The sequence below is a fragment of the Osmerus eperlanus genome, chromosome 8, assembly GCF_963692335.1.
Source record: "Osmerus eperlanus chromosome 8, fOsmEpe2.1, whole genome shotgun sequence".
Lineage (NCBI taxonomy): Eukaryota > Metazoa > Chordata > Actinopteri > Osmeriformes > Osmeridae > Osmerus > Osmerus eperlanus.
Window position 1 is genome coordinate 9,243,407 of NC_085025.1, and position 13,365 is coordinate 9,256,771.

Here is a 13,365-nt window from a genome sequence, read left to right on the forward strand (position 1 = left end):
CGTGGCAGAGGCGGGACCTTCGCAGGACCAACAAACAACTCTGACTGACTGACTGAACACCAGCTGGGTCTGAATGAGAAGATTATAAAGTGATTGGACCGAATACTGAAGATGGGATTTAGATCCAATAGCTGACATCCTGATGGTTATCTGTCTCCTGCAGCACTCCGCACACCACTAGCCTGGCTTTAGAGGCTCTCAAGCGAAAAACAAATAACAAAACTAATTGAAAAAGCAACACTGTTCTGTCACCCCGTCCTTCGCTGGTGGTGTTTAATGGTGTGCAGGGGAGCGTGGAGCCGCTTGCTGCTTGGAATATAGAGAGGACGGGATGTACAGGAACCTGAAGCTAGCACAGGACTGCTGGATTATGACACACACACACACATACATACATAAACACACAGCTCTCACAATCAAAACACACATGCACTCACGTACCGGTGCACACATTCCCACACACACACGCCTGCCCAAAACACACCTGCATACACCTGCACGCAACGCACATTTGCACACGCACGCACGCGCGGGAAGGCACACACCCACGCACACAGGCGTACCTTGAGGCAGCTCCTGTCGACCGGGTCCATAGGGGCGGACCTGGGCTGGACCCATCCTTTACGTCCTCCCTGCCGCACTCCAGCGCCGCCCACATCTCCACCACCAGGGCCTGCACGAACCCTGCAAACACACACCACACGTACACACGCCCACACAACAGATAGCCATCAGACAAGTCTGGGACGGGGGGGGGGGGGGACGGAGGGGGGGTTAGGGCTAGGTTTGTGTGAGAGGGTAATTAGCTGGGTGTGAGCAGGCAGGGTTGGGTACCTGAGCTGTGTAGAGCCCGCACACCCGGGGCAGTAGCTGCCACCTGGGTCACCATCACGCCATAGCCAGACTTCTCACAGCAGCTCACCTGGAATCACAGGTGTGCACATAACAGAAGCCTCTCAGCCTGAGGGGCTTCTGCCTGGGATCATCATGTTCTTTGTGGTGTGTGTGTGTGTGTGTGCGTGTGTGTGTAGCTCTTAGAAGAAATAGAGAAAGGGATCTGTATATATATTTTAGAGAGAGTGCGTGTGTGTGAGAGAGAGTCCCATTGTTGTGTATTTGTTTACTAAATAAATGGAAAGCAATGAATTGAGCCGGGATTATTATTATAAACCTCGGCATTCAGCTGTACCAAATGTATTTTCGTAAACATAATTGATTTTATGTAAATCATAAACTCTAAAAACGGTGTGAAAAAGTGAAGATAACAGCACACTTAAGTATGTAGCATGTGTCAGACACCTTAGGACAGGGAAAGCTTCACATCAAAGTACTGTTTCACCATCATTATGAATATAGATGTTCGATTAATTTTGTATACATCCTGGCCTACTGTGCTGAAACACTGAGCATCTCTAATCCAACAACACACACCGAAGCAGCAGAATCGCAAACAGCAGATTTGCGATTCCAAGATGTTGAAAATCAAAAAACACGCAAATAGATATTGAGTGTAAAGAGCCTGAACTAATTACTTGGACAAGAGGCGGGAAGCTAAGAATAGCTGATCTTAATTACATTCTGCAGTGAAAACGAGGGAAACCAGGGAGGCAATTACTGTAACAGCAGATTGTAAACAAAAGCAGTCAATTAGACCTGCTGGAGATGCACGAGGCCTGCAGCGTGGAGCTAGGAGCGCTGAGCTAGGAGCGCTGAGCATGCGCCTGAATGTCATGTCTGGCGTCCAGCAGGCACGCCAGACAGGAGAGATGCATTAACACGGCAGCACTTGAGAAGACATCCATGCATCAAGCAGCATGTAGGAGGAGCAGCACAGCTCTGCACAATACTGATTAGAGGGGGGGGGGGGACCAGGGGGGAGGATCACTCCTCAGCCTGCTTGAGCTGGAGAGCTAACCGTGTGCTTGGGTCATCAGTATTTCCTTGTCGGTGGCTGGCTTTCTGAAGATGTCTCCACTCTCTGCAGTGAGTGGTCTGTGTGCTGGGCCAGTGCTGCTACACTAGGCACTCAGGCCCGGCTGTGGTTGCTTAGGTGTTGAGAGTGTTTTGGGCAAACTGTTTTTAAAAAACACAATTTCACAGGCACCATCCTAGATGGTGGTATGTGTGTTGAGGGTTGGGGTTAGGGCTCGGCTCTGGGGCTTGGCTGCGGCTGATGGTGAGGTGGAGCTGCCTGCGGGTACCTGGAGTTTCTGGGTGAAGCGTGAGAACATGTAGGAGACGCACTCGCTGAGGGCTCCTGTCTGCTGCAGGAGAAGCACTCCTCTAGGAGTGGCAGCAAAGTTCAGCAGGTTGTCCAGAAGAGTCTCCTCCCACACAAGGCTGAGGAGAGATAGAGAGAGCAGAGAGAGAGACAGAGACAGAGACAGAGACAGAGACAGAGAGACAGAGAGAGAGAGAGAGAGAGAGAGAGAGAGAGAGAGAGAGAGAGAGAGAGAGAGAGAGAGAGAGAGAGAGAGAGAGAGAGAGAACAGAGAGGGAGCGAGGGAGAAAAAGAGAGATGGGTTAGATGGGTAACTCTCTTCATCAAAGCCATTGATGAATCTGTGTGATGTTGTGACTTGTCACCATGAGTAAGGGAAACAGTGAGTGTCAAGAAGTGCTCCCAGGTTCGTACAATACAACCCTGGTGGTACAAACTGACAGAACAAGACAATGAAAGAGAGAGAAAACACAGAGGTAAAACATGTGGAGGAGGAAGAGGAGGACAGAGGAAGAGGAAGACAGAGGAAGAGGAGGACAGAGGAAGAGGAGGACAGAGGAAGAGGAGGACAGAGGAAGAGGAAGACAGAGGAAGAGGAGGACAGAGGAAGAGGAGGACAGAGGAAGAGGAAGACAGAGGAAGGGGAAGACAGAGGAAGAGGAGGACAGAGGAAGAGGAGGACAGAGGAAGAGGAAGACAGAGGAAGAGGAAGACAGAGGAAGAGGAAGACAGAGAAGAGGAAGACAGAGGAAGAGGAAGAGGAGGAGAGAGGAAAGGGGACAATGGTGGTGTTAGAGGATGTTAGAGGAGAAAGGTGGATGAGACGGAGGCTGTTGGCGCTGGAGGGAGGTGGAGACTGATGTTGTTGATGAGGAGGAGGGGTTGGAGGAGGATGATGTTGTTGATGAGGAGGAGGGGTTGGAGGAGGATGATGGTGTTGATGAGGAGGAGGGGTTGGAGGAGGATGATGGTGTTGATGAGGAGGAGGTGTTGGAGGAGGATGATGTTTTGATGAGGAGGAGGGGTTGGAGGAGGATGATGGTGTTGATGAGGAGGAGGGGTTGGAGGAGGATGATGGTGTTGATGAGGAGGAGGGGTTGGAGGAGGATGATGGTGTTGATGAGGAGGAGGGGTTGGAGGAGGATGATGGTGTTGATGAGGAGGAGGGGTTGGAGGAGGATGATGGTGTTGATGAGGAGGAGGGGTTGGAGGAGGATGATGGTGTTGATGAGGAGGAGGGGTTGGAGGAGGATGATGGTGTTGATGAGGAGGAGGGGTTGGAGGAGGATGATGGTGTTGATGAGGAGGAGGGGTTGGAGGAGGATGATGGTGTTGGGGTTGGAGGAGGATGATGGTGTTGATGAGGAGGAGGGGTTGGAGGAGGATGATGGTGTTGATGAGGAGGAGGGGTTGGAGGAGGATGATGGTGTTGATGAGGAGGAGGGGTTGGAGGAGGATGATGGTGTTGATGAGGAGGAGGGGTTGGAGGAGGATGATGGTGTTGATGAGGAGGAGGGGTTGGAGGAGGATGATGGTGTTGATGAGGAGGAGGGGTTGGAGGAGGATGATGGTGTTGATGAGGAGGAGGGGTTGGAGGAGGATGATGGTGTTGATGAGGAGGAGGGGTTGGAGGAGGATGATGGTGTTGATGAGGAGGAGGGGTTGGAGGAGGATGATGGTGTTGATGAGGAGGAGGGGTTGGAGGAGGATGATGGTGTTGATGAGGAGGAGGGGTTGGAGGAGGATGATGGTGTTGATGAGGAGGAGGGGTTGGAGGAGGATGATGGTGTTGATGAGGAGGAGGGGTTGGAGGAGGATGATGGTGTTGATGAGGAGGAGGGGTTGGAGGAGGATGATGGTGTTGATGAGGAGGAGGGGTTGGAGGAGGATGATGGTGTTGATGAGGAGGAGGGGTTGGAGGAGGATGATGGTGTTGATGAGGAGGAGGGGTTGGAGGAGGATGATGGTGTTGATGAGGAGGAGGGGTTGGAGGAGGATGATGGTGTTGATGAGGAGGAGGGGTTGGAGGAGGATGATGGTGTTGATGAGGAGGAGGGGTTGGAGGAGGATGATGGTGTTGATGAGGAGGAGGGGTTGGAGGAGGATGATGGTGTTGATGAGGAGGAGGGGTTGGAGGAGGATGATGGTGTTGATGAGGAGGAGGGGTTGGAGGAGGATGATGGTGTTGATGAGGAGGAGGGGTTGGAGGAGGATGATGGTGTTGATGAGGAGGAGGGGTTGGAGGAGGATGATGGTGTTGATGAGGAGGAGGGGTTGGAGGAGGATGATGGTGTTGATGAGGAGGAGGGGTTGGAGGAGGATGATGGTGTTGATGAGGAGGAGGGGTTGGAGGAGGATGATGGTGTTGATGAGGAGGAGGGGTTGGAGGAGGATGATGGTGTTGATGAGGAGGAGGGGTTGGAGGAGGATGATGGTGTTGATGAGGAGGAGGGGTTGGAGGAGGATGATGGTGTTGATGAGGAGGAGGGGTTGGAGGAGGATGATGGTGTTGATGAGGAGGAGGGGTTGGAGGAGGATGATGGTGTTGATGAGGAGGAGGGGTTGGAGGAGGATGATGGTGTTGATGAGGAGGAGGGGTTGGAGGAGGATGATGGTGTTGATGAGGAGGAGGGGTTGGAGGAGGATGATGGTGTTGATGAGGAGGAGGGGTTGGAGGAGGATGATGGTGTTGATGAGGAGGAGGGGTTGGAGGAGGATGATGGTGTTGATGAGGAGGAGGGGTTGGAGGAGGATGATGGTGTTGATGAGGAGGAGGGGTTGGAGGAGGATGATGGTGTTGATGAGGAGGAGGGGTTGGAGGAGGATGATGGTGTTGATGAGGAGGAGGGGTTGGAGGAGGATGATGGTGTTGATGAGGAGGAGGGGTTGGAGGAGGATGATGGTGTTGATGAGGAGGAGGGGTTGGAGGAGGATGATGGTGTTGATGAGGAGGAGGGGTTGGAGGAGGATGATGGTGTTGATGAGGAGGAGGGGTTGGAGGAGGATGATGGTGTTGATGAGGAGGAGGGGTTGGAGGAGGATGATGGTGTTGATGAGGAGGAGGGGTTGGAGGAGGATGATGGTGTTGATGAGGAGGAGGGGTTGGAGGAGGATGATGGTGTTGATGAGGAGGAGGGGTTGGAGGAGGATGATGGTGTTGATGAGGAGGAGGGGTTGGAGGAGGATGATGGTGTTGATGAGGAGGAGGGGTTGGAGGAGGATGATGGTGTTGATGAGGAGGAGGGTTGGAGGAGGATGATGGTGTTGATGAGGAGGAGGGGTTGGAGGAGGATGATGTGTTGATGAGGAGGAGGGGTTGGAGGAGGATGATGGTGTTGATGAGGAGGAGGGGTTGGAGGAGGATGATGGTGTTGATGAGGAGGAGGGGTTGGAGGAGGATGATGGTGTTGATGAGGAGGAGGGGTTGGAGGAGGATGATGGTGTTGATGAGGAGGAGGGGTTGGAGGAGGATGATGGTGTTGATGAGGAGGAGGGGTTGGAGGAGGATGATGGTGTTGATGAGGAGGAGGGGTTGGAGGAGGATGATGGTGTTGATGAGGAGGAGGGGTTGGAGGAGGATGATGGTGTTGATGAGGAGGAGGGGTTGGAGGAGATGATGGTGTTGATGAGGAGGAGGGGTTGGAGGAGGATGATGGTGTTGATGAGGAGGAGGGGTTGGAGGAGGATGATGGTGTTGATGAGGAGGAGGGGTTGGAGGAGGATGATGGTGTTGATGAGGAGGAGGGGTTGGAGGAGGATGATGGTGTTGATGAGGAGGAGGGGTTGGAGGAGATGATGGTGTTGATGAGGAGGAGGGGTTGGAGGAGGATGATGGTGTTGATGAGGAGGAGGGGTTGGAGGAGGATGATGGTGTTGATGAGGAGGAGGGGTTGGAGGAGGATGATGGTGTTGATGAGGAGGAGGGGTTGGAGGAGGATGATGGTGTTGATGAGGAGGAGGGGTTGGAGGAGGATGATGGTGTTGATGAGGAGGAGGGGTTGGAGGAGGATGATGGTGTTGATGAGGAGGAGGGGTTGGAGGAGGATGATGGTGTTGATGAGGAGGAGGGGTTGGAGGAGGATGATGGTGTTGATGAGGAGGAGGGGTTGGAGGAGGATGATGGTGTTGATGAGGAGGAGGGGTTGGAGGAGGATGATGGTGTTGATGAGGAGGAGGGGTTGGAGGAGGATGATGGTGTTGATGAGGAGGAGGGGTTGGAGGAGGATGATGGTGTTGATGAGGAGGAGGGGTTGGAGGAGGATGATGGTGTTGATGAGGAGGAGGGGTTGGAGGAGGATGATGGTGTTGATGAGGAGGAGGGGTTGGAGGAGGATGATGGTGTTGATGAGGAGGAGGGGTTGGAGGAGGATGATGGTGTTGATGAGGAGGAGGGGTTGGAGGAGGATGATGGTGTTGATGAGGAGGAGGGGTTGGAGGAGGATGATGTTGTTGATGAGGAGGAGGGGTTGGAGGAGGATGATGGTGTTGATGAGGAGGAGGGGTTGGAGGAGGATGATGGTGTTGATGAGGAGGAGGGGTTGGAGGAGGATGATGGTGTTGATGAGGAGGAGGGGTTGGAGGAGGATGATGGTGTTGATGAGGAGGAGGGGTTGGAGGAGGATGATGGTGTTGATGAGGAGGAGGGGTTGGAGGAGGATGATGGTGTTGATGAGGAGGAGGGGTTGGAGGAGGATGATGGTGTTGATGAGGAGGAGGTGTTGGAGGAGGATGATGTTGTTGATGAGGAGGAGGGGTTGGAGGAGGATAATGGTGTTGATGAGGAGGAGGGGTTGGAGGAGGATGATGGTGTTGATGAGGAGGAGGGGTTGGAGGAGGATGATGTTGTTGATGAGGAGGAGGGGTTGGAGGAGGATGATGGTGTTGATGAGGAGGAGGGGTTGGAGGAGGATGATGGTGTTGATGAGGAGGAGGGGTTGGAGGAGGATGATGGTGTTGATGAGGAGGAGGGGTTGGAGGAGGATGATGGTGTTGATGAGGAGGAGGGGTTGGAGGAGGATGATGGTGTTGATGAGGAGGAGGGGTTGGAGGAGGATGATGGTGTTGATGAGGAGGAGGGGTTGGAGGAGGATGATGGTGTTGATGAGGAGGAGGGGTTGGAGGAGATGATGGTGTTGATGAGGAGGAGGGGTTGGAGGAGGATGATGGTGTTGATGAGGAGGAGGGGTTGGAGGAGGATGATGGTGTTGATGAGGAGGAGGGGTTGGAGGAGGATGATGGTGTTGATGAGGAGGAGGGGTTGGAGGAGGATGATGGTGTTGATGAGGAGGAGGGGTTGGAGGAGGATGATGGTGTTGATGAGGAGGAGGGGTTGGAGGAGGATGATGTTGTTGATGAGGAGGAGGGGTTGGAGGAGGATGATGGTGTTGATGAGGAGGAGGGGTTGGAGGACGATGATGGTGTTGATGAGGAGGAGGGGTTGGAGGAGGATGATGGTGTTGATGAGGAGGAGGGGTTGGAGGAGGATGATGGTGTTGATGAGGAGGAGGGGTTGGAGGAGGATGATGGTGTTGATGAGGAGGAGGGGTTGGAGGAGGATGATGGTGTTGATGAGGAGGAGGTGTTGGAGGAGGATGATGGTGTTGATGAGGAGGAGGGGTTGGAGGAGGATGATGGTGTTGATGAGGAGGAGGGGTTGGAGGAGGATGATGGTGTTGATGAGGAGGAGGGGTTGGAGGAGGATGATGGTGTTGATGAGGAGGAGGGGTTGGAGGAGGATGATGGTGTTGATGAGGAGGAGGGGTTGGAGGAGGATGATGGTGTTGATGAGGAGGAGGGGTTGGAGGAGGATGATGGTGTTGATGAGGAGGAGGGGTTGGAGGAGGATGATGGTGTTGATGAGGAGGAGGGGTTGGAGGAGGATGATGGTGTTGATGAGGAGGAGGGGTTGGAGGAGGATGATGTTGTTGATGAGGAGGAGGGGTTGGAGGAGGATGATGGTGTTGATGAGGAGGAGGGGTTGGAGGACGATGATGGTGTTGATGAGGAGGAGGGGTTGGAGGAGGATGATGGTGTTGATGAGGAGGAGGGGTTGGAGGAGGATGATGGTGTTGATGAGGAGGAGGGGTTGGAGGAGGATGATGGTGTTGATGAGGAGGAGGGGTTGGAGGAGGATGATGGTGTTGATGAGGAGGAGGTGTTGGAGGAGGATGATGGTGTTGATGAGGAGGAGGGGTTGGAGGAGGATGATGGTGTTGATGAGGAGGAGGGGTTGGAGGAGGATGATGGTGTTGATGAGGAGGAGGGGTTGGAGGAGGATGATGGTGTTGATGAGGAGGAGGGGTTGGAGGAGGATGATGGTGTTGATGAGGAGGAGGGGTTGGAGGAGGATGATGGTGTTGATGAGGAGGAGGGGTTGGAGGAGGATGATGGTGTTGATGAGGAGGAGGGGTTGGAGGAGGATGATGGTGTTGATGAGGAGGAGGGGTTGGAGGACGATGATGGTGTTGGAGGAGCAGGTTACTCACCTGTGGTTGTGTAGTTCCTGGGAGGCGTTTCTAGCTTCTGCTCCAGGAGTGGGAGTGGAGATGCTCTCTGACTGGGAGCTGGTCTGGGACACGGCCAACAGGAAACAATACTCATTGTTAGATGAGTTTATCAAAGCTGATGGAATGCAGGATGTGGGTGTGGGTGGGTGGGATCACACCCTGTCTGGTGTCTCACAGGTCATAGTGTCATACAGTTAAAATGCAGACAGTACTACATGCTAATCAATGACTAGTAATACTGGTGACTACTGTTAGATTATTATGGTGTGACCTGAATGTATCCCCTGATACCCCTGAAGATGTCTGACCAACTTTTGACCTCAAGTCGTTTCACTGCAGGGTTCCTTATGTAACATGTTTACTGTTATTGGGAGCAGTTGTGATTTGGAAACATGACAGAGTCATAAAAGCTTTGAAAATGCTTAAGCAATCCTTTGTGATATGGCGCAAACAGAGATTCTGCCAAAATGCCGTTGGTGAAAGTTGACCGTTGAAGTGGCAATCCCAGCAGGCATTGGCAGGGTTTCCCAGATTCGTTAAGAAGCTCTTAACGCTAAGAGCTTCTTAGGAACGTTCTAAGAACGCTCTAGAACGCTCTTAGAACGCTCCTAAGAAGCTCATAGCGTTAAGAGCTTCTTAACGAATCTGGGAAACCCGGCCAATATCAGTGTAAGGATTGGGACGTGCCCGGGTGTGGTTGTCCCCGCAGGTGGGACGAGGGGGGCGCTGTTTAACCTGCTGAACCTGACCCTCCAGCTCATTTCATCGACTAGCTAAACTTAGGTAGATACTGTGCTTACATAATATGTACTGTGGCAGTCATTATGCCTATTTAGGACACACAGTAGTACTGTGTCATACTATGGGATGGGCATGCCATTGCTCCTTAAAAAGGTGCAGACAGGTTGGTACTGGTTCATAACAACAACGTTAAACTAGTTTACTAGTTGTGAGTGACACACGCTATCTTTTCAACTGTGTTTATGTCTGCGCTCCACAGCCGGTCATCTCTGTCTGAAACAAGTCCCTCCTGGCTGGGCTCACGAGGGTCCCCGGGAGCCCCCCTCGGGTACTGTGTGGTACCTGTTTCCAGGCGCTGGCCAGGACGTCCTGCAGGGCGTAGGGGCGGAGCTCCTGCAGCCCCTCGCAGGTGTTGTACATCTGCCGACACACGAAGACGAAGGCGCCGCAGACGCCGTGCCATGCCTCCCCCTCGCCCAGCCAGGGGAACTCTCTACCCAGGAGCCTCTGGGTGAACTGGACGATGGCGTGGGCAGCTGGGATACTGGAGGGAGAGGAAATGACTATCACCGGAACACTTTTTCTTCGCACGCTCGACGTCAGCGCTTTTGTGTTCAATTTAAAAAATGTAGATTAAAACCCTGAAATCTCCGGGAGAGTGAGTTTCTCAGTCGGAGGTGAGAGAGGGTCATTATTCATAATAAGGGACAGGAAATGAGCGTTGTGTGTGTCTAATGAGCTGTCCTTACCCCTGGCCCTCTGTCACCTCCAGACTCCGCTCATGCAGGAACAGAGACAGCCCCCCCTGAGCGCTGGCCATCCTGGCCAGAGTGTCTGCTATGTGAATCAACGTTGTCGCCGGGCAGTTTAATTTGGCCTGTGACACAAAACAAATTGAAATTGCTTTAGGTGTCATGTGGGATGAATACCAACGTGCCAGAGAGAGAGAGGTAGCCCTGTACTATGGGCCTATGCTTAACCACAATAACATCACCCTGGAAATGTTACTGGGACTGCCAGGCAATTATTATAAACATGATGGAGTGTGGATTGGATATTTTGTTATATTTTACATAATGAGTCTGAGGGGGGAAATGAAGCAAAACTACAGTCTGAACAATTCAATTTGATTGTTTGAGCTTCTGGTCCCAGTTCCATAGTCTGTTCATCATAGATATAGTCAATGTACTGGAGATGCTTGTTTTTAAAGGTTGTCTTGTGTTTTAGGACTTGTTGAATGATTTACAAGTATACTCTAAGACGTACCCAAATTAACTGGGTGTTTTTATGTTGCCCTAAAACAATCATGATGCAACTCTGGTCTTACTTGTTTTTCCAGAGAAGTTGTAAAGGAGAGGTGGAGGAGGAAATATAAGTCTAGAAGAGAGGCTGATGTGGAGTGGTGAAAGTACAAAGGTGGAGAGGTAGAGAGGTGGAGGTAGAAAGGTGGAGAGGTGGAGGTAAGAGAGGTGGAGGTAGAAAGGTGGAGAGGTAGAGAGGTGGAGGTAGAAAGGTGGAGAGGTGGAGGTAAGAGAGGTGGAGGTAGAAAGGTGGAGAGGTAGAGAGGTGGAGGTAGAAAGGTGGAGAGGTGGAGGTAAGAGAGGTGGAGGTAGAAAGGTGGAGAGGTAGAGAGGTGGAGGTAGAAAGGTGGAGAGGTGGAGGTAAGAGAGGTGGAGGTAGAAAGGTGGAGAGGTAGAGGTAAGAGAGGTGGAGGTAGAAAGGTGGAGAGGTAGAGGTAAGAGAGGTGGAGGTAAGAGAGGTGGAGGTAGAAAGGTGGAGAGGTGGAGGTAAGAGAGGTGGAGGTAGAAAGGTGGAGAGGTGGAGGTAAGAGAGGTGGAGGTAGAAAGGTGGAGAGGTAGAGGTAAGAGAGGTGGAGGTAGAAAGGTGGAGAGGTAGAGGTAAGAGAGGTGGAGGTAAGAGAGGTGGAGGTAGAAAGGTGGAGAGGTGGAGGTAAGAGAGGTGGAGGTAGAAAGGTGGAGAGGTAGAGGTAAGAGAGGTGGAGGTAGAAAGGTGGAGAGGTAGAGGTAAGAGAGGTAGAGGTAAGAGAGGTGGAGGTAGAGCGGTGGAGAGGTGGAGAGCCTGACCTGCTGGCCCTTGAGCAGGCTGACGATGGGGGCCATCAGGGTGAGGAGGACCGGGGTCTGAAACAGACCCTCCACCACAGACTCCGTGCTGTCACACACGGTGCCCAGCACCTCCCTGACCAGGCAGGTGGGAGACAGGGAGGCTGGACAGAGACACACACAGAGCAGACAGTCAAGAGATGTACACTCTCACACACTCACGTTAGCATGGAAACAGAGGTACACACAGACACACAAAAGAGAGCCTGTACATATACGTAGATAAACACAAACACGTGTACACATGCCTGCACACACAGTCGCACATGTACACACCCGGCGCTTGTTATCATTCTGACATTCTAGTGAACATTCCATCAAGTATCAGCCAGTTTATCTGGACAAAGATAAGTCGGTTTTCACTGACTATATTCTAAGTGTACGTACAATATCTAAGAAAATGGATTGGCAGTAAAAGAGGCTGGCCACAGCCCAAGGTAGGGTTTAATGGCTGAAACCAAGCCTCCAGTTTGGAGATAATGTATTGTCCAGCAGATACTGCCGTGTCAGCATGATGAGCTCTGAATTGAGTGACACAGACACATTTCTAGATTAGATGCTGAGGTCAAACGTATTCATCACAGTAATGAGAGGGTGCAGTGTGTGTCAGGTCACCCCACCTGTGTGCGAGGAGTATCCCAGGTATGGCCTGGGGTGCTGGTACAGTATTCTTATCAGGATGACCACCAGGTCGGCCAGGGTGACGGGCTCTGGAAGCGGAAGATGACACACGGGTCATTAGCGGGGGAGCAGCTTGGGAGGGAGTGGGGAGGGCTGTGGGGTGCGGTATGAGGAACCAGAGGGATTGCAACATTCAAGAAAACTCCCTGTGGTGATAGCAGGAAGTAGTCTACAAGGTTAGTTCATACGTTAACTTTGACTCCAGGGAAGAACTTATAAAGACCGGAAAGTCACATTTCCTGTTAGGATTAATAAAGGACCAACTACTCATTCAGTCATACATCCAAGGTTGAAACATGTCTATGTTTTATATATAGAAGAATCATGTATAAAGGACTTTACAATAAAATACCAAAACAAAAAAAGCAATGACTAAATACATAATAAAAATAAATAAAAAGAAAGTGCACCTTTCCGCCTCCTGACTTTGATGGGGAAGAGCTTCCTGCCGTTGGCGTACATGAGGAGCCTTCCTAGAACACACAGAGAGTGGACGAAGTATGCATACTCCAACTCTCTCCTGGTGTACATACTCCTCTGGGGTGGGTCTGAGAGAGAGAGAGACACACACACACACACACCCGTGAGAACAGAACACACACCTGCTGCTGAGACAGGACAGTCAGAGGGACCTCACGGTCAGAGGGACTCATGGGGGCTGCACTGCTGTGTCTGTCTGTGAGGTTTATCACCGGGCCAGGGGTGACTGAATGTGCTGTGCTCCTGCACAAGGTCAACACCACAGGCGTGACTCTCTGTCTCCCAACTATCTCCTTCCGACAGCTGCAGCGGTGGAGATAACGCCGGCCACGCTCAACACACAATCTCTCTCTCCGTCTCGCCTCCTCATCTGCCCCTCCCTCCCCTCCCTCGTTCTTCCATCAAGTATCAGCCAGTTTATCTGGACAAAGATAAGTCGGTTTTCACTGACTATATTCTAAGTGTACGTACAATATCTAAGAAAATGGATTGGCAGTAAAAGAGGCTGGCCACAGCCCAAGGTAGGGCTTAATGGCTGAAACCAAGCCTCCAGTTTTGAGATAATGTATTGTCCAGCAGATACTGCCGTGTCAGCATGATGAGCTCTGAATTG

The 13,365-nt window shown here is 52.0% G+C and overlaps 1 protein-coding gene across 1 annotated transcript in view; it reads right to left on the minus strand.

Moving 5' to 3' along the window:
* The window catches only part of tbc1d32 (TBC1 domain family, member 32), a 39,289-nt gene that overhangs the window by 22,079 nt on the left and 3,845 nt on the right, over positions 1-13,365 (minus strand). The window contains exons 12-19 of the mRNA XM_062467813.1: positions 12,683-12,820; positions 12,212-12,301; positions 11,553-11,695; positions 10,218-10,345; positions 9,811-10,012; positions 8,707-8,789; positions 2,202-2,340; positions 835-922 (exon numbers count right to left, since the gene is read on the minus strand). Coding sequence (XP_062323797.1) covers positions 835-922; positions 2,202-2,340; positions 8,707-8,789; positions 9,811-10,012; positions 10,218-10,345; positions 11,553-11,695; positions 12,212-12,301; positions 12,683-12,820 — 1,011 coding nt within the window. The remainder of the gene's footprint in view (positions 1-834; positions 923-2,201; positions 2,341-8,706; positions 8,790-9,810; positions 10,013-10,217; positions 10,346-11,552; positions 11,696-12,211; positions 12,302-12,682; positions 12,821-13,365) is intronic.